The 24,683-nt window shown below is 36.7% G+C and overlaps 1 protein-coding gene across 2 annotated transcripts in view; it reads right to left on the bottom strand.

Moving 5' to 3' along the window:
• Positions 1-4,128: 4,128 nt before the first annotated feature.
• Positions 4,129-24,683, bottom strand: part of RBPJ (recombination signal binding protein for immunoglobulin kappa J region) — a 106,345-nt gene continuing 85,790 nt past the window's right edge. For both annotated transcript variants that reach the window (XM_080797252.1, XM_080797253.1), the window contains 8 exons: positions 19,309-19,474; positions 14,600-14,774; positions 12,072-12,209; positions 11,805-11,917; positions 7,643-7,783; positions 6,483-6,638; positions 5,800-5,903; positions 4,129-5,643 (listed from right to left, as the gene is read on the bottom strand). In XM_080797252.1, the coding sequence (XP_080653378.1) occupies positions 5,328-5,643; positions 5,800-5,903; positions 6,483-6,638; positions 7,643-7,783; positions 11,805-11,917; positions 12,072-12,209; positions 14,600-14,774; positions 19,309-19,474 (1,309 nt within the window). In that variant the 3' untranslated portion in view covers positions 4,129-5,327. The remainder of the gene's footprint in view (positions 5,644-5,799; positions 5,904-6,482; positions 6,639-7,642; positions 7,784-11,804; positions 11,918-12,071; positions 12,210-14,599; positions 14,775-19,308; positions 19,475-24,683) is intronic.

Here is a 24,683-nt window from a genome sequence, read left to right as displayed (position 1 = left end):
ATTTATTGGCTAGTTTTGTGCCAGGCACATAAACGACTCTATCCTGAACACAAAGAACTGTGTGTACGACTGACTGTCCATTCTTCCAGGCATTTGGCCTCACAGTTTAGGCTCTAACCCTTAGGTCAAGATGAGTCACCTCTTTACATACATCAGCTTCATCCATCTCCCTCATGATTTCCTAGCACTAAACTTTTTTTTAGGGTTTCTTCTTAGTCTATCTTTCTAGTTTTTTTTTTTTTTTTTTTTAAAGAAGACTCCCTTCTGTGATCATTTATCACCAGAACCTGATGTAGCTTGCCCTCTGCATCTTTGTAAATGGAAATAACCTAGGGGTTCAGTGACAAGAAGAAAACAGACTTAATGGATCTTTGGTAAAATTGCTTAGAAAGGGCTCACATACCATTTATAGCAAGGAATATACGCTTATTACTCTCTTCTAAATTCTACATCAAGTAATCACTATCAATCTCCACCTTTAAAAGCTTCCAACTAAATTGTCTCTTATTTAAAACAATCACTATTTTTAGAGAAAAATGTCTTTAGTAAAATTCTGGTAACGTATTTTTTTCTCTTGGGAGAAGTCTGATAAAAAACTTACTATGATTTAAAAATCATGTAACATCCCCCTTTTACTTTGTTTCCCTATTAAACAAAGAATGCTCTCTCTGATTAGGAGCCCCCACTAAAAAGCTTAAATCAGGGGCGCCTGGGTGGCTCAGTGGATTAAGCCTCTGCCTTCGGCTCAGGTCATGATCTCAGGGTCCTGGGATTGATCCCAGCATTGGGCTCTCCGCTCAGCGGGAGCCTGCTTCTTTCTCTCTGCCTCTCTGCCTACTTGTGATCTTTGTCAAATAAATAAATAAAATCTTTTTAAAAAAGCATAAATCATCACTCTATGTTCTTCTAGATGGCAAATCAAATGACAATTTTATAGTGGAAAGCAAGCTGTTGCTAAAATAACACTTTTTAATCTTGTTGAGAGCAAGCAAACAGTTCCAAATCCCATTATCCTTCAGCTGATATAGCTTGATACATTTCTGAACTGGGAGGTATTCCTCTTGAGCCCCCTTCCTTATTTACAGGAGGAAAAGCCCTGAAACTCTCTCTCAGAAGCCTGAAATAGTTAAAAACACTGAATAGGAAGGTCACATCGCTATCAGTCTGATGTGATACAGATAGCAAGCTAGATTTTTAATACACAAATTGTGATATGTAATTTAATTGTATCTTTATGAAGTGTTCTGAAATCAAGAGGTCATACATGCATCAGGCACATTCGACAGAAGACTTTTAAATGGTTTACATTTCCTTTTTATTTATTCCTTGAAACTGCTGTATTGCAGGTTTCTCATGAATGAAATATGGAACTGAGCAGATTCCTTTTTCTACAAAATTATGGTATAAACTTGCTCAATTTTCTATCTTATTGCTAATAAACCTTACAGGCGCACAGTTTGTAAAATAAACCCCTTAAGGACTGAATGCGTAGAGCATGCTGCAAGGTACAAGAAATAAGCTAAAAATGAGCATATAAACCTACATCTGGACCAACACAGTACTGAATGCTGGCAAACATTTATCACAACACAGGGAAAAATTAATAAAAGGAGATACAGTTCAGTCCTGAAAGGGTTAAATAGAAACCCTAATATATTATTGTTTCTAATCATTCATCCCACATTACAGTGCTTGAAAACAAAGTCAAAAGTCTGGCACAGAAAATACACACATTTGTTCAGTACTCATCAGAAAACACAGCTGCTTTTGAAATCAGAAGTAAGTAACTTGGTTAATAATTGAAGAGCGTTTCGTTTAAAAAAGGAACCTCTCCCCCCATGGATTATCTGGTTAAACATGACAAGTTTAGTTCTCAGAAATTGCATTGGGAATATTCTGTGAGGGCACAGATGGTACCAGTTTTGTTAAAAAAACACACAAAAACTAACCAGTTATGATCGCAAATAAGTCTGTGCAGAAGAGTGATAAATATTTCACTAACATATAAATGAGGATGCCTTTAGTTGCCACAGTTGAAGAAAAGTCAGCAGCAGGTTAAATGTTATCCTAGTGTTCAATTCTGAAATCATCCAAAATTAAAAGGGCATTCTACATTTAAGTCTTTAACTTGCCTTCCCAATCTATGTGATCAATTCAATGGAAATAATGAAAACATACCAGATTACAGACTTAGTTTCTAGCGTATTTTTAGAAATTGCATAGCTCATGAGAGCAGAAGACAAGCTTCTAAAACAGAATTAAAAAACAAAAACAAAACCCCAAACTCGACAGTTCTCTACTTTAACTGAAGCGTTCACGTTTCTAAGAGAGTCATTATGTGGAAAAAGGACCAGCATCTCTAATAATGCCATTGGAGGAGGGGCTGAGTTCTTCTATAACCAGAGGACAAGGCTCCTATAAATTACACACTGAAAATGATTCACAAATCCATGAAGATTTTTTTTTTTAAAGCAGCTGACAAAAGAACTATGATAAAAAAGAAGCTACAACAGACAAATCATTTCAGTCTTTAGTTTGTGGTACGCATAATGGCATAAAACAGCAAGGGAAATGCCTGTATAAGTACATTCTTGGACTTTTCAAACAAACAAAAAACAAACAGGAAAAGGCTTTACAGTCTAATATTTAAAAATCATCTTATTAAAAGAAACAACGAGCCAAAATAAGGTATAATTAAATAGTAAAAAAGCGAAGTTCATTTTTAATAAAGCCATAAACTTGAAAAATTAATTTGAGCTGCAAAGGTAGGTAAGGAATCATTTGTTCTTCCAAAATATCTCATCTGTTACCAGTTAATTTAACACAGTTTCATAACTAAATACCAAATCTGGGAAGAGGAGGAAACTTGTGGCCCATTCAAAGGAAAGCGGCACTGAAAATATTTCCACACTCCGAACAAAAAGCACTGTGTGAAGACTACTTCCGTGACACAGCATAGAAGAATAAATACTACTTGGAAATAAGCAAGTTTGCAAGGAGAAGCTAGTAAACAGTTAAAACAAAGAAAGATAAGGCCACAATTCTGCCCTTGATCACTGAAACAGATTTAAAGTGTGAGGCAGGGTTAGCTTACAGGAGAAGCTAGTGACTGGAGCAGATCTGAAGAGAAGGCTATATAGAGAGAAAAATGCAGCCTGTGAGTAATTAAAAAGGCTTGCAGTAAGATAAAACCATAATAACTTTGATTTAACCACTAATGTGTTTTACAAAGGACTTCCCCCTTGAAAACTGAGGAAAAAGTGATTTAGAGAGGTTAGGAGTCGTTATTTACAATGACATAGTCTGAGCAAAAGAATGAATGATGAAGACAGTAAAGCTGGGGTGACTTAAAAAAAGCTACTAATAAAATGTTTAAAAAGTCTTCCAATGAAAATGTTCTCAAAATCGCCCAGGACACCAGAAAAGACAATGTTCTGTCTGGAAACACTGCAGGAAGTTAATCTTGCATTCATAAGGTACTTGTGGCTCCTGTTTCATGGGACAGTAAAAGCTTACCACATTCTAGAGGTAGTTTTTAACTCTAAGAAGGATGATTGTATTACTAGACTGTGTCCTGTAAGTTACACACATGGTTCCTGTACTAAATGTAGCCCAATGAGTTGGCTGCAATTTCTAAGAAACTGAACAAAGGCATAACCGAAGCGCAGGAATGGAAGCAATGTGAAACTGGTGAATCGAGCATATGAGGCCAACACACAACCCTGAATGCTACTAAATCTTAACTGAATGGAAAAGAAATGTTTTGAGTAGGAGACATTTGTGGGGACACTCAATACTGGGAAAGAGAAGACTAAGAAAGGCAGAGAAATATGGAAAGATAAATTACATTTGCAGTTTTATAATCTCACAACTATCTGTTCTAAAGTACTGTCTTCCAAGCTATTTTAGTTGGTCATCTAATAAAAGCATCTTGTTTTAAGGTTACAATGATGTTTTGACCTAGGCTACCAAAAAAAAAAAAAAGAAAGAAAGAAAGAAAGAAAAAATAAACAAACACATGCTTTTGCTGAGATTTTCCTCGTTATACAATAAGGGCACCATCTACCCACTGGTAGCAAATACATCTCATGATATTTCTTTCTTTTTCTTTTTCTTTTTTTTTTTTTTGTCACATGCCGACAAGGCAGAAAACACCCTGCTGAATGAAATCACTGGGAACATTCCAAGTTCAAAATAAAATGTTTAACTTACACATAATACAAGTTATGTACAAGATCAGGGAATTGGGGAGGGGGGATGGGGGAAGGGACCTGAACAAATCCTGAACACGGAGATACATTTATGCATGGGAAAATGGGAGAGAACACTTCAAATACCCAACATGTTCTGTGCCATTAATTCCTTAAGGACTAAATGGGCACATTTAATTCCACATAAATGTTAGACCCTCTTGGAATACCACTATAAATACCTTAAAAAAAAAAAAAAAAGAAAAACGAGGAAGTAACTACGGGACAGCGTCTGTGAACAGAGACGAAGTTCATGTACATTGCATGTATTGCAGGCAAGGCAGAGGCATTTTTTTTTTAAAGCTTTTGCACAGACTTCATATAATCTTAAAAAAAATATGCGGGCCTTTACAAGATCTGACTTGCTGAAATCAAAACAATTTCGACTCATGAAAAGTCATAAGACATCAGCTTTAAAAAAAAAAAAACAAATAAAAAGAAAAAAGAAAGAAAAAAAATAGTTCCAGCCTCAAATTTAAAAAACAAAACAAAACAAAACCTGGAAGAATATGGTAATTAGATTAAACAACGGTGGTCAGGCTTGGAACTTGAATGTATCAAAGAGTGAAAGCTCAAAAGGAGGCGGGAAGGAGAACAACCTATTTGGTAACAAAGGTGTACTAGATACTGTGATATAAAAAAAAAAGGTATGGTGAAAATGTACCTTTTGCTAAAGCTTATACAAGTTCCTTGGTCCGTAAAAACTATGTTAGATTTGTGTCCTCTAGTTTGATTAACTTTTATTCCAGCCACATCTCTATTTCTTGCCCATTTAAACAAAACCAAACAAAACTCAATCAAATAAAAAGAACAGCTTTAAAAAAAAAAATCAACTTCCAACAGTTTGCACACTTCCATATTTTGCTTGTCTGTTTTACTGTGGCTTCTGCGCTTCCAATCAGCACTTGTAGGTAATGGGGTTTTGGAACAGTATCACCTGGTACGAAAAGTTTTCCCAAGAAACCACAAAAGATTGTTCATTTTTTTCCTTTTTCTTTCTCTCTCTCTCTCTTTTTTTTTTTTTGTCAACATCTTGCGGCACTCCAGTCAGTTTAAGTCCTAGCAAAAAGACGGTAGTTAGGACACCACTGTTGCTGCAGAGGATGTGACACTGGTTGAATTTGTGCTGACATTTGTGTAACTTCCCTCGCTGTTTGTGTTTGATTCATTGGGGGGCACTTGGCTTGAATTGGCTCGAAGGATTGCTCCTGCCGCACTGCAGTGTGGCCGTGGCCCTGGTTCTGGTGTGTACGTAAAGGTAAGGCTGGTGGAATAAATGATTCCATCGTTACGGACCAAAGTTACTGGAACCTGGACTGGCTGTCGGACCCATCTCCAACCTTCTCGGAATGCAGAAATGTCTGGGACGACACAGAGCATACTCTCTCCACATCTGAGGGGGAAACAGAAATCACTTAGAAGCCACGTACGTTTTAGAACTAGAACTTAAAACAGGTTGCTTGCTACATTACAATCAATATTAAGAAAGAGTCTCATGTATCCACACCCATCAAAAACTCTAGATGATGTAAGAAGTTTCATTAAGTACCTGTACATAGTTTCAGCTTCTACATCCCCAAACCACACTCGTAAATTTGGAGTGAAATTCTGTCCTGTAAGTTCAAGCATTGCTACGTCCCCACCGCCATTCAACTGAAATTCACAGAAAATGAGAACAATTGTTGAGAAAATTTTTCATTTTTCATTAAAGTACACATATTAGCTTTTCATTTGACTGTGATTTGTGAAAAAAATCAATAAAACTCTTCTTTTTAAATAACATGAGCGTCTGGGTGGCTTAGTCAGTTAAGATTTGCCTTTGGCTCAGGTCATGATCCCAAGGTCCTGGGATCAGGCCCCATGTCAGTCTCCCTGCTCAGTGGGGAGCCTGCTTCTCCCTCTCCTTCTGCCCCCTCCCCCCAGCTCATGCTCCCTGCTCTTTAACAAATAAATAAAATCTTTAAAAATAGATAAATAACAACATGATTATAAAGACAAAGTGAGCTAATCACATCCCAATGTAACATACAAGTAGATTTAAACTTAAATTTTCTCGTATAAAAGTGTGCTTTTTTTTTTTTTTTTAATCAACAAACGATGTATTAACAACATCCCCGAATCACAAGATTTGGAGAAAAATCAAATTTACTGTGAAATAAAAAAATCACACCTAGTCAGAGCTGGGAGCAGTTACAAAAAGCTAAAAGTCAACTTGTGAGTAAGTGGACTTACCTGAAGACTTTCTACAACAGGCACAGGGGTGACTGGGGCAAGGACAGGGCCCATCCCCTCATAAAATGTATACTCTGCCTTATCTGTACTAATGATTGTCCAGGAAGCTCCATCATTTATCATCTCTTTATTTGGTTCTTTTGGGCATGGAGTGGCCTTATGAAGAAAGAATGTTTAGAAATGGATTTTTATATACACTGCAGTATAAGACAATTTTAACAAGGTAGCACTCATATACTGGAATTAACAAGGAGAGAGTTCAGTACAAATGTATAAACTTCCCAAACACAGTGCTTTGCCAGTCCCTAAATAAACACAGAATATTTAATATGGCAACCTCATATTCAGCAGTTTTTATTAGAATATGAAATATTTCAGTGACATATACCTTTCATAATAACCATTTGAGAGTACACCAATATCTGTATAATTTCTTTAATAAAAGATCAGTATTCGTGATGTAAATAGCTACTTAAAACTCAGATTCCTGAGAGAGAGACTAGGAGCCCCTCAACCTTAAAGAGCAGTTAGAAACTCATGCATTTTCAGCAGGAGGGAACCAAGATGTGAACTGGCATTCCCCTACCCCTACCCTGAAACACCCAGACCAGCCCATCCGCTCTGAGCTGAGAAGAATGGCTGCACATGGCCTCCAGATGTTTACAAATGAGTTTCACATGAAAGTATAACTATCCTATGAAATCATCTGCCCATGTCATAGATGTCCTCAAGAAAGAATTCTAAGTGAATGTAGTGAAAAATCAGCTTTCAAAACATCTTGTCATTACTATCTAGGAAGACCCCAATATAAATCGGATAATTCTGAACCCTCCCCCAAAACATGCATGTATCTATTTACAATGTCTTCACGCAGTTTCAGGAGATTCACCAAACACCCAAAATCTACTTCTGGAAGATCTAAGGAACTTTTCGATTCCCAGACCTAGATGGTCAAGAACACTTTTATAGTTCCGAGTTCTTCCTTGAGGTATATTGACTCCCATGTCTCAGGATCATGTAGGTTAAGAACCTTTGGACTTGAGATAAATATCTGAAAACAGCATCATGTTACTTGGGCACAATTAACATTAAACAAGTTTTAGGTCTCTATGTTGCTAACCGAAAGATGGCACATTTTTACCAATAATTTTAAAACATACCTGAAACTGGATTATTCTTTCTTGAGAAAGGCACAAGTACATTCTTTCTGTATCCTTAAGGTAAAATGCACATTTATGGAGTTGTGACACTGGGTCATCTGCATCCAGTAATGCGGTCTGCTTATCAACCTTCCTAATTATCTGTATTTCAATAATTAGAAAAGAAGAGGTCATCACATGTGGAGAAACAATGAGAAGCAATAAGGCGAGGTGTAAAAATACTTTCAGATCACAAGCCTGGTAGAATGTGGAAGCTGTTACCATCTTCCATGAACACCTGAAAAACAGGGCGGGCAGACACTTGTTTTCCAGATCACTGCTTTTCGAACCTTGATGTGCATACAAATCATCTGGTCTTGTTCGAATACCACAGATCTCATGGGGGCCTAACAGTCTGCATTTCTAACAAACTGACAGCTGATGTTAATCCTACCGGCCAATGGACCATATTTTGTGCAGCAAATTCAGCTGACTTTTCCAATAATATATAATGACATCAAAGGGAAAACTGTCTCTAAAGACCACTGTGAGTATGCTAGTCAGTGCAGTCCATCAGCTAATGTATCTGTTTTAAAAACCTAAAGTATCATTTTCCAGATTAGGAAGTGGGCTCAGAGAAGTCAGGTAACTTGCTCATATCACCTGGCTAGAAGCTGAAGGACCAGAGTGTGATTCCATGGCTGGTTGGCTGGCACAAAAAGCATATAGATACCTGAAAGAGAATCCTATCAAGTCTGAGATGCCAGTTAGTCCACAGAAGGTAATCACTAAGTGTTTAATGATTATGAAGATGATCACTCCCCAAAGCATACAAACATGTTATAGAACTATTTCTCATCTAAAATCGAAAGTAAAGAAAATTCTTCCTTGACTATATGTCCCTCTCCCACCCTCTCCACTCCATTTCTTAGCTCCCCTTTATGGCAACCTCTTCTTCCTCCTCACTGTCCAATCTCCTGAAGTAAACTCCAGCTTTTTGTCTCAAAGTCCCCACAACTGCCCTTGTCGAGGGCCACCAAGGACTTCTGGAGATGAATCTGTGGGCATCAGGAGGCATCTGTCCTCACATTACTAGCTTTCTCAGAAGCACTAACAAAAACATCCTCCTTTTGGGGTCAGCCCTATTCTAACTGGCCTTCAGAGTGTACCAGAGCCGAGTCCTCGGACCCTTTCTCCTCTCTCCAACCTCCTTCCATTCTGTACTATTTATAGAGGTTGACAACTCCTAAAGTTGTATCTCCAGCCCTAACTTCTCTCCTACGGCATTCAACTTGTACATTTAACTACTGACTCAACAGTTCTACTTAAGATTTTAATAGGCAGGGTGCCTGGGTGGCTCAGGGGATTAAGCCTCTGCCTGCGGCTCAGGTCATGATCTCAGGGTCCTGGGACTGAGCCCTGCATCGGACTCTCTGCTCAGCACAGAGCCTGCTTCCCCCACTCTCTCTGCCTACTTGTGATCTCTCTGTCTGTCAAGTAAATAAACAAAATCTTAAAAAACAAAAAACAAAAAACGATGTTTAATAGGCTACCTCAATCTTCATCAAAACCCAGATTTTTGTGACACCTGGGTGGCTCAGTCAATTAAGTGTCTGCCTTCAGCTCAGAACATGATCTCAGGGTCCTGAGACCCTGATTTAGGCTCCTTGCTCGGCAGGGAGCCCGCTTCTTCCTCTCTCTCTGCATGCCGCTCCCCCTGCTTGTGCTCTCTTCTACCTGACAAATAAATAAATAAATCTTAAAAAAATAAAGTATCAAAAAAACCCCTCAGATTTTAAATTCCCTTCTACGAGTGATCCTCCTCTAACTCACAGCTCAATAAACAGCACCACCATTCACTCAATCCCAAAACTCTGGAATCACCCTTGACTCCTTGTTTTCTCCTACACCCAATCTTCCAATCTGTCAACAAATTCTATTAGGTCTCTTCTCACACAAATCTGTCATCTCTCATCACCTTACCACTACAATCCTGGTCTAACCTGCCACCATCAACCATCAACTCTTCTTGAGTTACAACACAAGCCCAGGCTCTGTCTCTCTGCTCCCACTGCTATACCCCATGTTCTCTTCACAGAGCAGCCGGAATTACCCTTCTAAACATAAACAGCCATCATGCCCTGTTTAATACCCTCCAGTGTCCTCCTACCATAGGTAGACAGTATCTCAATTCTTGTCGCTCGCTCCCTCCATTCCTCCCCTGGCTTAGGCTACCATGGCTTCTTTATTACTTCTTTATTATTTGTCTCATATTCTCTCCTAAGTTCTTTCTGTGCTCATGCTGTTTGTCTGAAATGTTCTTCAGTTTGTAGTTCTCAACTTCATTCTGGTCTCTGTTCAAATATCCCCACTTCAAAGATTTCTCTGACCCTCAAAGCACTCCTAGTCTCTCTTTATCCTGTTTTAGCTTATTTTCTTATCATCTGTTTTAAACTTTAATATGTTAATATGGGTATTTCTTTAGCTGATTTTTGTCCATCTCCCTAACAAAATGTTAGCTCCATGAGGACAGAAAGCCTATCTTGCTCACCAATGTATCTCTAGCATCTAGACAATGTCTGGTACATGGAAGACTCAGGACTATTTGCAGGATGCATGTATGCACATAGGACTGCAATACTTTGCTTCACAGTGAATATCCTTAAAAGTAACTACTTAGTTTTATTAGGATTAAATTACTACATGTGAAAGTACTTAGAATAGTACTATTAGTATCATGCAATATTGTTGGCTTTACTACTTTACATCTCAGTATTCAAAGACTTTTCTTTAAGCCACAATTGTATAACAGTTCCAATCTTTCTGAAGTTAACATTTTTTGTCATTTACATTTTTTAGCTCTGTTGGTTATTAGTCAGAATATTTGCCATTCTACTAACATCACACCAATTTCTGAGTTTAAAGGGAGACAGTATACTTTTAGCAATATAACTTCTAACATAGCCTACGAGACTGACTAATCTCAAGCAAAATGTTTCAATTCAATGCCAAAGTCTTAGAGCTACATTTAAATTTGATGAGGTTTGGATTTTAGAGAAATAACTGACTTTTAAATGATGTAAGTCTAGAGCTTCCTCTAAGTCTACTGATGCTTCCCCATCATTTAAGAGTCATAATTTGCCTAGATTACTGTTATTTGTATACTCCACTGTTTTTCCACTAGCTAAGAAGCAGCACATTGAGAACATGAGACATGTCTGATTCAATTTTATTCCCCATACGAGTTCTTTGGAAATAGACACTGCTGAATGACCTCTCACCAGTAAAGAAACCAAAGATGTTCACTAGTATTTGGCATCAAAAACTTGCTTTGGTCACTTCTAATTATTGAGAAAAGGTAAAAAAATCTGCTAACAGGTAGTGCAAACATTATAACTTAAGGTATGTGTCTGGTGAATTCTACATTCATAAAACATCAGGGATTACCCCAACTGGTGTTCTCTCCTCTATCCTGGCTCTGTAGCTTGTTGGTACAATATTTACCATATTTCTGAGATAAACCGGATATACAGTCCAACACCGTGTCCCCCCCCAACTTGACCCTGAATCAGGGCTACTCATAAATCCCCTCCATCTTAACTAAATTGTACTCTTGTTTTCATTTTACAAAGAAACGCAATTTGTAGTTTTAAAGGCATCCTAGTGAACAAAAAGCCCTAAACACCATGCCTCTCTCAGAGTATGAAATAACAATTTAATTTTCAATAAATCTATATTCTTGTGGGAGAGTAAACTAATAAAAACTATGCTTGTATTTTTTAAAGAGGTAAGAATTTCTGTGCTTCTAAAACTTGGTCCTGTGGTGGAATACAGCAGGTACCAGAGAAAATGATTAGGGTATCTGTATTAGTTAAGGAAAGAAATCATAATGTAATTATTTAGTGCCCTCTATTGAACATGTTCAGTTATACAACCAAAAAGGAAAGCTCCACCAAAATTTAGAGACAGTGTAACAGAAAGTCATCGAGAATGCAGTAAAAAAAACGGCTAACTGCCTTAAATCATTTTCACAATAAAGTGGGATATAATTTTAAATAAATAGCAGTGATTATTGATAAGTATTCTTAAATTAAAAAGCATGAACCTGAAATGTATTTTTACATTTGAATGCTGTTTCTTTTATTGCACTGCACATATGACTAAAGCAAAAGTAGAGCCATACCAATCTTGGGAGTGCCATGCCAGTAACGGAGCACACAAGTTTGACTGTTTGTCCGTAGTGGATGTAGCCATCGCGAACTGTGAATTCTTCTCCTTCTGATTCATCATCATCCACTATGGTGGAGTGAATAAAGAGATCAAATTATTACCTTGTAGAATTCATTAATCTACTTAGGAAAACAACAAAACTAATACAGCTGTATGTCTTTTTATTAAAGAATTTAAAAATTTCACACTAAAAATATCAAATACACATTTTTGTACTCACAGAGATGAATGTAAAACGCTCCCCACTGCTGAGAACTGGCATGGAAATTACCTCCTTCTACATGCAAGTATCTGGTACTAACTGTCTGGGATCGAAGTCGATTAAACAGAGCCACCTTTGTTCCTGAGGCAATGCATACTGCAATGAAAAAAGAGCTTCTATTTAGGTGATTGGGGGGAAGGGACCTGTACTTGGCAAGTTATGATTATTCTTCATTATAACTTAATAAATAACAGATTCTGCTAACAAATTGATACCTTAAGGGGAAAAAAAAGTCAAGGTAACTCTCATTAATAATGTCATGCTAAAGATATAAGATATGTCCATAAATAATTTTTAAATGAGAGCTACACAGTATGTTTCATGCAATGCTGTTCAGCAAAGGGAAATTATTTTTTAAATAATAAATATCCAACAGTAGGAAATTGAGTAAATAAATTATAATATCATTTACCTACTTGAATAATGTGTACCTCAATGCACCAATAAAGAAAGTATCTCCCTACAAGACCAGAGAATGGAAAAGCAGACGATAAAATCCTCTGTATACTGCGATCCCATGACCTGAGCCAAAGACAGATGCTTAACCAACTGACACACCCAGGTTCCCCAAGATTAAGAAATTTTATTTTTTTATAGTTTTTTATAACATATTTGTTTTTATGTGATCATGGTATTGTAATTATATTAAAAAAACAAAAGCCCCTCTCTATCAGAGATACATATTTGCAGATGATGTCTGGATTTGGATCAAACTAAAATGAGGCAGAGGAAAGCAGGGTAGGAGATGGGTACAGGTGAAATAAAACTGGCCTGCAGTTAAGATCATTGCTGAAGTCAGATGATGAACACAAGAGGTTTCATGTAATTATAGAACTGTCTAAGATGTTTGAAAATTTCTATAATATAAAGTAAATGATTATAGTAATGACTGAGAAAACTAAAACCAACCCATACATAAAAACCCATTAAGTTAATAGTAAAACAAAATAAAACAAAACAAAAGCAACCAAACCAAACAAAACTCCTAACACCTCACTGGGCACTTTCAAAGAATACTACTGTTATTCTGCAAATTAGTAAACAAGCATTTATCCTGCCTTTCCTCTGCAGACTATATTTGAAACAAACTGCTAACAAATTAAGAGTAAAAGAATCAGAAAAAGTCCTTCATAAAATACTGGATTGAAGCAGCCATTATCAATGGTTAAGGTTGCTGGGGAACTCTGTAATAGATGGATTAGGCTAACAGCTTAATTTACTATAAATAATCTTAATAGAACAAGAAGTAGGATGATCAGACATCATAGGACTTCTGGTTTGAAGGAAACGAACATATAGAGGACCAGCTAATTCTAAAGTCTTTAAATTTAACCATCAGTTTATTGAAAATATGAAAGACAGTGGCACATGTAATCAGCCAGATTCAGAATATGTAAATTCCAAAGGAAAAATGACCCCATTTCTTCAACAAATGACATGGAAGAAAGGTTGGAGGGGGAGAGAATACACTGTTACAGATTAAAATGTATGGATCTTATTTGGATTCAAGTTTGAACAGGCCAAATGCTAAGAAAAAAACCCACAAAAACATAACTGTAATAAATCTGCACATGGACTGGCTTTCAGATGGCATTAAAGAACTACTTCAACTTTTTTAGGCATACTAATGTTTAAAAAGAAAGCTATCTGTTAAGAATCACTACTGCAAAATGGTGGTTGAAACAACAGGATATCTGAGATTTCCATTAAAATATTCCAGCCATCAATAGAAGGAAGAGGCCATGGAAATAATGAAAGAGAACTGGCAAAACCTGTTGAGGCCAGGTGCATGGTCACCTGATGTAAAAGGGAGATAGTAGTAGCAAATTGAAAGTTTTCATCATAGAAGTTAGAATTAAAAAAAGAAAATGGAGTGTAAGGGTTCAAATGCATAATCTAATCAGACAGCATTTGTATTTGGTAGTCTAAAAATCTGCTCATGAGCAGGAGTCTTTGCCAGAGAACCATGTTAAAAGTTTTGTTTCAGTTTGCAGGATGGCCTTCCAAAGTGCATTTGAGAATAGTGTCTCTCAAAGAGGAGCTTTTGACAGTCTTGGTGGATCAATTCTCCATGGAATGATAAAGAGAACATTTAGCATCACTGGCCCAACACACCCAGTGCCACCATCAATCACTCCCTGCAGTCACTGACAGCAAAAGGAAAAAACTCCCATTTTTCCATATGTCCCTGCAGAGCAGTGAAGAACCCAGTCTGGTTAGGAACCATTTCCCTAGACCAGGTCTTGTTCACTTCAATTAAAAAAAGAAAAAGGAAAAAACAAACAAAGAAACAAAAAGGAAGTCCATAAAGTAGCAAAAATACACGAGTGTGACAGTTTCTGATAAAGTGAGGGCCATAAAAACATTAGTAAAAATGAACTCGCTCTCAAAAAGTGATTTTTTAACTAAAAAAAAAAATAGCTGAATCTGTCTTATTAATTTATGATGGGAATTGGTGGCAAAAAAGTAAACTCAAGCATACATACAGTCAGCATTTTTCAATGACTGCTTCTTTTTGGAAGGTTTGGAAATGACTTTTATCCGCTTGCTGAGGAACACACCGATGTCATCGCTGTTGCCGTAGAACATCTTTACAGACAACATGAAGTGCTTTCTCTTGTCTGAGTCAGATATGTACAATGTTTTGGCTGTGCAATAGTTCTGTGAAAAAAAGTAAAGTTTCAATAGCACCAAAACCTTGTTGGTTAGGTACTTACATCTCAGTATGGCCAAAACTAAGTTTTCAATGAATGAATTCAATGAGTAACTGATAAAACCAACTTTAACAATCACTGAAAGACAAAGTACAGTCTGTCGTCTTTATCAAGTCTGTCAAATACTAATGTTGTGATCCATTTTACCCTAAGATTGTTTCAAAACACAGTTTTTTCTTGTTTTATATAGCTCTATGCCTATATCACAGAATTACCAATGCTACAGCAGTAAATATTTAAAATAGAATTTTATAGTTAAAATAGTCCATGACTGTATTTCTGCAAAGAAAACATACAAATAAGGCTATCAGAATTCAACACAATTCTGTAAAAGATTTTAGCAGTGGTCCTTTTTAAAACAGTGCATACAGTATTTTTCTTTATATAGCTGAACACTAGAGCAACCACTTTTAAGACTGACGAAATGTTAGACTAACTGGATAATTATAAAATATTTTATGCCAGAAAGGGATAGGAGCATACTTTAAAGAACTTCTTATTAAAAGAAACAGTTGACTTTGCCTGTGGGGTAATTCATATTATAGCATCAAAAGAACTGGACTAAGGGAGTGCCTGGCTGGCTCAGTCAGAGGAGCATGCAACTCTTGATCTCAGGGTTGTGAGATCAACAAGAGATCAAGCTCCATACTGGGGGCAGTGTTTACTCAACAAACAAACAAAAACAAAAACAAAAAAACTGGATTGAAAGTTAACAGAGAAAACAAATGCAGCAAATTATGATACCAGTTTACCAGAAAATAAATTCTGATAACTGAAAAGACAGAACTATATACAGTTATTATATTATATATATTATATACAGAGTTATAGCACTGGCTAAAGACATTCTCGATGCAACTATCTCAAATATATGTGACAATTCTAAAATCTTCCCTAGTCCCCTGATCTGTATGAATTAAGTAAGGAACTAAATTACTGATCTCTTTTTCCAGATTGGATAAATGATGCTCAAAACACAGCTTAAGTATTTAAAATAGCTGTATTATATTTTTTAAAAGATCAATGCTGTACCTTAAAATTAGGCTAAAGAAGTTTGACAACTTCTACTGTGTGTTTCTTCTAAAAATCAGGAAAAATGCCACTCATTTATGAAACAGCTAATGTAGTCCAGGTTTTAAATTTTTTTAAAATTGTAATCACAGGGGCGCCTGGGTGGTTCAGTGGGTTAAAGCCTCTGCCTTCAGCTCAGGTCATGATCTCAGGGTCCTGGGATTGAGCCCCGTGTCGGGCTCTCTGCTCGGCGGTGAGCCTGCTTCCCTTCCTCTCTCTGCCTGCCTCTCTGCCTACTTGTGATCTCTCTCTGTCAAATAAATAAATACAATCTTAAAAATAAATAAATAAATAAATAAAATTGTAATCACAGGCAATTTTAGTAGCAGAACAAAAATAATACCGCAGTTTATTTCATTTCGCAACAGCAAAGTTACATAAGAAAACGTAGCTGCCATGTGAATATTTTATACTCAAATTAAGTTTTCATAAATTCAGAAGTGTGGTAAAAGCTTTGAGAAGCTTTGTTCTGCAGAAGACAAAATTAAGATAAAGTTAGTAATAGTAAAAAGAAAAATAAAAACAGTACTTCACACTCATGCAGCGCCTTCTACTCAGGGATCTCTAAGTGCTCGGAGATGCTACGGCAGGACCTACAGGTCTGCCATACAATAAAAGGCATTGAAGGTTAGATTAAGCCTGAACTATGGAATTGTTCTGCACCATAAAAGACAAAGTCTAGGAAAACAGATATCAACATACTAAAGCAGATAGTTACAGGCAGCAAAAATGAAATGTGTATCTAAATGAAGACAATTAAATTCTCATGGGAAAAAGACTTTCACACAAAAGGTTTTATTTTGTTTGGAAAAAGCGAACACACATATAACCCTTTGAAAAAAAGGAAAACGTATCCCTATTTTTTACAAAAGTGAGTAGTCTGAATCCACAAAAAAATAATCATACCTGGGATAACTTTATCAGAACAACTATCTTTAAAAAAAAACTGTAAGACCACTGCCCACAAACTACTCAAATCCCATGAAAAAGGGGGGAGGGGGAGTCACTCCTCAAAAAACGTATTACGGCTTTAGGGAAACAAAGTAAAGTTTAAAGTTACATTCGTCATACTAAAAGGCTAGATTAGTTAACAAAATTCTAGAATAGAAAATGGCATAAAATAAACCTTTCTATAAATAATAAACAATTTAACTTAAGAACAACTGTTCAAAGACAAGATCTTCAGACCATAGTAAAAATATTTGCCCTGAAATGAGAAATACCAGATATAATACTACAAAAGTACTATAGAAATATATGAATTATACAAACAGTGCTAGCAAGAGAGGTGCAGGGGATGTAATTTTTTGAAAGTAAGAAAAACACAAATGGGCTAAGTAGGGATGAATTCATGTTGTATAGCCTACCTAGTTCCAACTATGTAAGATATAAAATTGAGGAAATGAACATTTATCCAATTTCAAACATGATTAAGTGAAATCTCAGATCCAAAATATTATCAACAGAGTCAAATGTCATGACCATATTTAATGCTACATATACCAGAACTGTACTGTAATGAACATTAAGTACAAATACCCAATAGTGCAAAACAAATATCCCTTCTTTTTGAATAATGACTAACTGAACCATTCATTGAGCAGACTATTGAAAAGAAGAGTATTACCTTAAATGAGTTGAGGTGAAGAGAGACAGCAAGAGCAAAGGGCCTCTCTCTGAAGCTCAGTGTCACACTGCTCAGGCCATCTTTGCCTACCTGGGCCCACACCTACCATGTTCATATACCTTTAGGCTCCAAGCATATAGGATGTTCCTTCCACCTGAAATGCCTTCTGCTGACTCTCAACAAGTCTTATTTTATATAAAGTAAGTAAGACTTCTCTAATAGCATTTTTCATTAAAACTAATATTAACAGGTAAATGTGGCTTACAGACATTATACCACCCCATTAGTAGATGCTTTAAACACTAGTTAACGCTCATGCTTTCAGGTATTCTTTTCATCTTGTGTAAATTTTTAGGGCTTGGAGAAAGAATATAGTGGTGTAAGTTGAAGAAAGATCTACCGAACCATGATGCTGGAAAAGGCAAGTAGAGTGTGTTTGTTTGGTATTACTTCCCCTAAAATGCTGGAAGCTGGAATTGGTTAAAGCAGGCAATGAAATTCAGTTAACAGTCATATACACTGGTAGCTACAATCCCTGGCTTATCACTCCCTACCTAAGTAGTCACTTCATAGCACTATGTATCTAAATGAACAGCTTGGAGACGTGTATCTGAGACTCTCTAAAGAACAGGAAAATAGGTGAGACACAGCTAAGGCCTATTGGATCAGCCTACCACTTAAATATATACTTTGGGGCTCAAGGGTCATAACTTAGAAATATTTCTCACGGCTCTATTTTTTTTTTTAAATGAAACCACCTTTATTGTAATGTTTTACTGCAAACCTAATTAAAAAATACCTAAATGACAAGGCTTACTGGTAAAAATTATAAAGATACAAATGTCATAAAAATATTTGAAGGTGGTTGTTATTAAGGCTTCCTGGTGCACGTTTATTATCTGTAAAATGACTAAAACTGAACTGGAGTGTACAAATCTCCTAGCTCCTCACAATGTTACCCGCCAGTCCCACCCGTACTGCCAACTGCAACATAGCAAACACTAAGATATTCAGTGAAGACTTACTGAATGCGGAAATAGCTTCCTACATACTATTTTAAGACATTCACGTGATCGTTGAGAACTATTTTTCAAATTTTAACATCAAGGGAAAACAAAATAACAGTTAAATGCTAAGTCAGTAAGAACTATTTCTGAACACTAAAGGTATAGACTGAAATGATTACTTTCTAATTGCATAAAATATAATTAGTAAAACTAATACATAAATTCCATTCCCTAACAGATTAAAGAAAATCCCTAAAAGTTTGAGTCAAGCTTATTGTGGCTGTTCTTGTCTATTGTAGTTTTGCTCCACACAGAAGCTAAGTAAAACATTTATGATCTTTATAAACACAGATAAATACTTCTAAGAATTAATCTCTATCACTTTGCTTCTCGTATAAGACTAAGATTAAGAGAGAGTAAAATATTATTGAGCTATGTATTTTCACTGTTTGTTGAGTATCAGGTCTCCCCCCTGTCAGTCACATGACAGATTAGCCTCCTTAATTTTTTTATTGGCTTCCAATGGAAACCTGATTTACAGCCTTCTAAAACTGCCCCCAAACTGTGGAAGCTTACTATGGGCTACCTTTAGATGTCCACAGCTCATGACTAGCCCACAGCTATTTGAGAAGTTTATCTCTGGTGGGTGGTGTTTCAGAAAAACACTACCAAAAGCCATAAAAGAAAAAAAAATCATCACCACAAAAACAAATAAGGAAACTACACACGCTGGTACCATGGTGCCATTTAAAAGAAACAACATAGTTTTAATTTACCTTTCCTTCCAAGTTCAGCTGCTGCATTTCTTGGTCACTATTTCCTATTCCAATAAATGCACATGGTTGAGACTCTTGTTCAGAACAACCATCCCGTTCCATTTGTTCTTTTTTTTTCTTCCATCCACTGCCCATAAGATACACACAAGGAGGAGGGCAAAAAAACCTGAACCAATGGGGGAAACACACACAGATACACACCACACAAATACAAAAACAAACAATGCTATTAGATTTAAGAAAGCATTTCTTTTCTTCGAACATATGAATACAAAATTATACTGAACTGCGTTAAATAATCTCCTAATGAAACATTCTGGTGAAGCCTTCTGAAATGCAAATAGTCATGTACAGAGCGCAGAAATCAAGGCTTTCATAAAGATTACACTTGTTCAGTGCAGGTTTGTCTATATTCGAATTATGCACTCAATTACAACAGATACTTCTTTGAGCAGGGAGCATTCCTTTCATTTTAATGGAGCTCAGAATTCTGAACTATTGGAATTCAGTAAATCCAACAAAGTCTAAAGGGTTGCAGAAGATGACACACCACAAAAGAATCTGCAATTATTACTTGAGACCTACTTAAAATGACATATTAATTGATGGCATTATAGTTATGGCTATTACACTTAACTTTATTTGGTAATTAACCTGGAAAAAAGAATCAGAGCAACATCCAAAGTAGAAACTTCCAAAATAATAATAAAAGTAGAAGAATTAAAAGGAAAATGGACACTGAATTCCTGTGTTTTATGTATTTTATACCCTGAACACCTGGTGCAAGTGAACGACTGAAAGAACAATGCACTGTACCCTTTCACCTCACATTACCAACGGATTTGTTTTGCTAGCTGCCAAAAACCTGCCTTCAAAAATTCTTCCCACCTAGAGTAACTTCCTTATACAGTTGACCCCTGAACACTCTGGGGGTCAGGGGTGCCAACTCTGTATGCAGTCAAAAAAATTCATGTCTAACTTCTGACTCTCCCAAAACTTTACTAATAGCCTACTGTTGACCAGGAAGCCTTACCATTAACATAAAGTCAACACATATTTTGTATGTTATATGTATTATATATTGTATTCTTACAATAAAGCTAGACCAAAGAAAGTATTACTAAGACAAATCCTAAGAAAAAAATACATTCAGGATGCCTGGGTGGTTCAGTTCGTTAAGCCGCTGCCTCCGGCTCAGGTCATAATCCCAGGGTCCTGGGATCGAGTCCCACATTGGGCTCCTTGCTCGGTGGGGAGCCTGCTTCTCTCGCTGCCTCTGCCTGCCTCTCTGCCTGCTTGCGTGTACTCTCTCTCTCTCTGGCAAATAAATAAAATCTTTAAAAAAAAAAAAACCATTCATAAGACTATACTGTATTAACTGAAAAAAAATCTGCATAGAAGTAGAGCCTGAAGATTGAACCTGTGCCATGCAGCAGACAACTGCTATCTCATTTCTAGCAATTAAGAAAAATCTATTTCAGAGCCTAGGTCAAGCCCCTTATTTTACAGTTCAGACTCCAATCTAGTCCTTATGGAGAGCATAACTTGCTTTTGCTCAGTTATACACACTGATTTACGTACACTTTAAAACATTTATACCATGTCTTATCCAGGGGCCCAAAAACTCAAATACATACTCAAATAGTAGCTAAGTAAACTCAAATAGTAGCCAGGTAAGAAATTTAGTGGGTGAACCAGGTGTACAATAAGTAAGTTGGAATATCATGTAATTACTCAAAGAAGTAGGTTCCCTCCTTTCTTCAAACACACAGCCCTCATGGTAATTCCCACTTGCTGTATAGTTATGAATAAAGGAAAATTTTTCTTAATTCTTTTAAGCCCACTCTAAGAAAAAGAGGATCTTAAACGCAATGACAATCAGCCACTGGTGTGTGACTTGGATGATAAATAAGGCACAACAGAGACTAGCAAGCCTGTGAGTACACACCCTCTCAATCACTTTGCCAAACTACCTGCATGTGGGCCTAGAGTCACATCCTCCTACTGTTCAACAGATGCCTGAAATCAAATTTTAGATGAGATTCCCAATTTTAAAAATTTAGTGACGAATTTATGCTTTTTAACACTTTGCAGGCCAACAGCACACAGGCTTAAGAAAACAACAACAAAAAATGTGTACATGTGCCTACTTGTGCGTATGTGACACATGGACAACACCAGGCTGGATTTGGTCTCAGCCCTTCCTAAAGGTAGTTAGTATCTCCTTCTTGTTTGCTTTCTCCCCTTAGCACCTACTATAATACTGACTGAATTGAATCAAAATTAAATAATATCCACTTTTTGCTCAACTCTAAAGACTACTTTAGAAGCAATTTATATTAATTTATAAGAAGTGAGCTGGGTTTATATATCATTCATTAATTCACTAAATTATTACATCCCTGGTCTGTATCCCTACTGTATCAGGCACAGGGAATAGTAGGGGGAAAAAAAAATTCCTGTCTTGATGGAATTCACACTCTAATAGGAGTGACAATTTAAAAAACCTAAATGTGTAAAATGGCTTATATATTCTGTGAGCTGGTGATAAATACTGAGGGAAAAAATTAAGCAGATAAGGGGTACTTAAAATGTAGAAGACCTGGGTGGCCAGGGAAAGCTTCCTTAAAAAGGTGACCCTGAGTCACAATCTAAAACCACGGGTAGCTGGGTGGGAGCATTTCAGCTGAGGCAAGAGAGAGTGGAAAAGCTCTAAAGTAGGAAGGACTAAAATGGACCGTGTCTAAACAAACACGGATCAGTGTGGCTGTAGCTGAGAAGAGAAGATGAAGCCTGGATAATGGAGAAGTAGACCAAGTAGGGCCTGGAGGTCAAGCTGAGTAAGGAGGGAAGCCTTTCAAGTCTTCCCATATTTATCTAAACCAGTAAAAAGGAAGCAGAGCAGCTTTCATGCCTGCATACTCTCACTGTGGCCATGGACACAGAGGTCACAGCCGAGGTAGTGGGCTCAGCTCCAGGTCACTGCAAGTTTGGAGGGATGCCTGGATTAGCCGGCTAGTTCAGGAGTTGGCTCAATTCAAGTCTACACCAGGGATCTTTCTGACCTCTAATGCTGGGAGCCACCCAATGCTTACTATGGCACAGACTCAAATACCTAGCTGGCACACTACTGGGAGGCTGAGAAGGCATCAATTTAGGAAACTTGTCTCCTATTAGTGTTTTCTATTGAACACTGCTGATATTAAGACTCCTTAGTAAACTGACCAGCTATAAAATTCAAAGAGCGGTGCTTTAGTAGAGTATACCAGACGTGGAATTCAAATCTCAAGTTATCATAAAAGATAACTTTTAGGAGCACCTGGGTGGCTCAGTGGGTTAAGCCTTTGCCTTTGGCTCAGGTCATGATCTCAGGGTCCTGGGATCGAGCCACACATGGGGCTCTCTGCTCAGCGGGGGCCTACTCCCCCCTCCCTCTCTGCCTGCCTCTCCGCCTGCTTGTGGTGTCTGTTAAATAAATAAACAAAATATTAAAAAAATTTTTTTAAAGGATACTTTTATTTCATATCTGAAAAATATAAAGAGGGCTAAAACTGTACAAGATTGGGTAGTGCTGGTTTTCTCAAGAGTACTGTGATAAAATGGCATAAACAAGGTATAAAATTAGGATCACAAGCTATTCTTTATCACTTAAAACTCGGACCAAGATTCTATATTGAAAATGCTTTCCAATCATGTAATAAATAAGAAAAAAAGGAGACTCTTCACAAATGCCTCTGAATTAGCCTTGTTTTTTTTTTTTAATCAACTCTACAATTCAGAGAAGTCATGATATAAGAAAACAACAAATCCAATACGATCTAAATAGGGACTATTTCTATATAATGTGCTGATGAAATTATATTTTAAACAGCCCAATATTGCCACCCCTTAGGAAATAGCTAATGAGTCAGGTCTGTATTTCTAGACCTCAGTAGTAATATCATCAAATAGAAGATAAGCATAAATACAACAAAAGAACACAGACAAAAGAAAGGAAATTAAAGGGAGTGAGGATTAAAAAAAAGGCCACCTAATTAACAGAAAAAAATTAAAATACACCTTATAATGCCGTGTGCAATCAATGATTTTTTGAATTTGGGCAACTGTTCAATACATACCAAACACACAGTGAAAAGTTTGACTAACGAGTGGCCACCTTGCAGAGTTTAGCAGCTGCTATAAAAGATTACCCTATGAAACAATGTGCCTTGATTTTCTAGTATTTCCTATGGCTCTTAACTAGCAACTATGGCAAACAATGCTGTCTTTCTGCCACTTGGTGGCAATATGCACACATTTACAATGTTATTCATTTCCTAGTTTAAACAATCAGTCTTTATTTTCAAAGAATGATTCAACAACTTTTTCCTCAAACCCTGAGATGAGGTCTGGAAAATACCTTACAGACTCAAAGAAGCCTTTTTAGTCAGCCCAATACACAAAATAGGTTAGGTTAGACAAAATCCAAACATCATTTACGTTATCTGACCTTTGCAGAATCATTATCCTTTGATAATTATTCAATCCAAAAGCACCAAAATAGAAACTTTTTTGCACACCAAAGTTACCTCAATTAACACACATTCTCAGTATGACTTGAGGAGCATCACCTCATTGTCTACATGGTTTTACTGTCGCCTCAACAGTATCCCTACCACCTTCATTACTGCTTAAAGACTTCCGCTGACACAAATTTGAAGGAACACTAATACGTCAACTGTAGTTTCCCCATCTTTAATGAAAATTTTCCTCTAGACAAAACCATCTTTTTAAAAGTCTATTTTTTTTAACCTAGAATAACCTTCTTTAATGAAAAAGTAAAACTAATCACTAACATCAGTGGGATAAAAAAAATAAATATTCGTTATTAGGCATCGAAGTCAGTATCAAGGACAATTTAAAATTTGAGGATAAATTTTCCTGACCTAGTATTTCTAGCTTCATTCTCTGGAGTTATTTTATACGCCAAGAAGACTGTGGTCATGTCCCCAGGTTACCTTGTGCTTAATGCCTTAGTAGCTTTTCAGAAAGGCCTGAATCTGGATCAACAAGAAAGGGGGCAGATCTTACTCTTTCCACCATGTACGCCACCAGTGAGTAAAGGGCCATACTTCATCCAGGAGGCTGGAACCTCATGAGCAGTCCCTTACTGCTAATCCTTTTTAAAAATCAAGTAATTTTAATAGGTTTCCATCTTTGTATATAAAATGAATCCATGTCTACTCTGAAATTTTAATAATTCAATAAAAAATTTCATTTGAAAATTTAAAATTATTAATTTAATAATATAAACGTATAAGAAATAAAGGAAAATAGTTACTCTGGCCTTTTCATTATTATTTCTTCAGTCTTTGGAAGCTAGAAGCTTAGATTCT

The sequence above is a fragment of the Martes martes genome, assembly GCF_963455335.1.
Source record: "Martes martes genome assembly, chromosome: 2".
Classification (NCBI taxonomy): Eukaryota; Metazoa; Chordata; class Mammalia; order Carnivora; family Mustelidae; genus Martes; species Martes martes.
The sequence above is the reverse complement of the archived record's forward strand: the minus strand, read 5'-3'. Positions and strand labels throughout refer to the sequence as shown.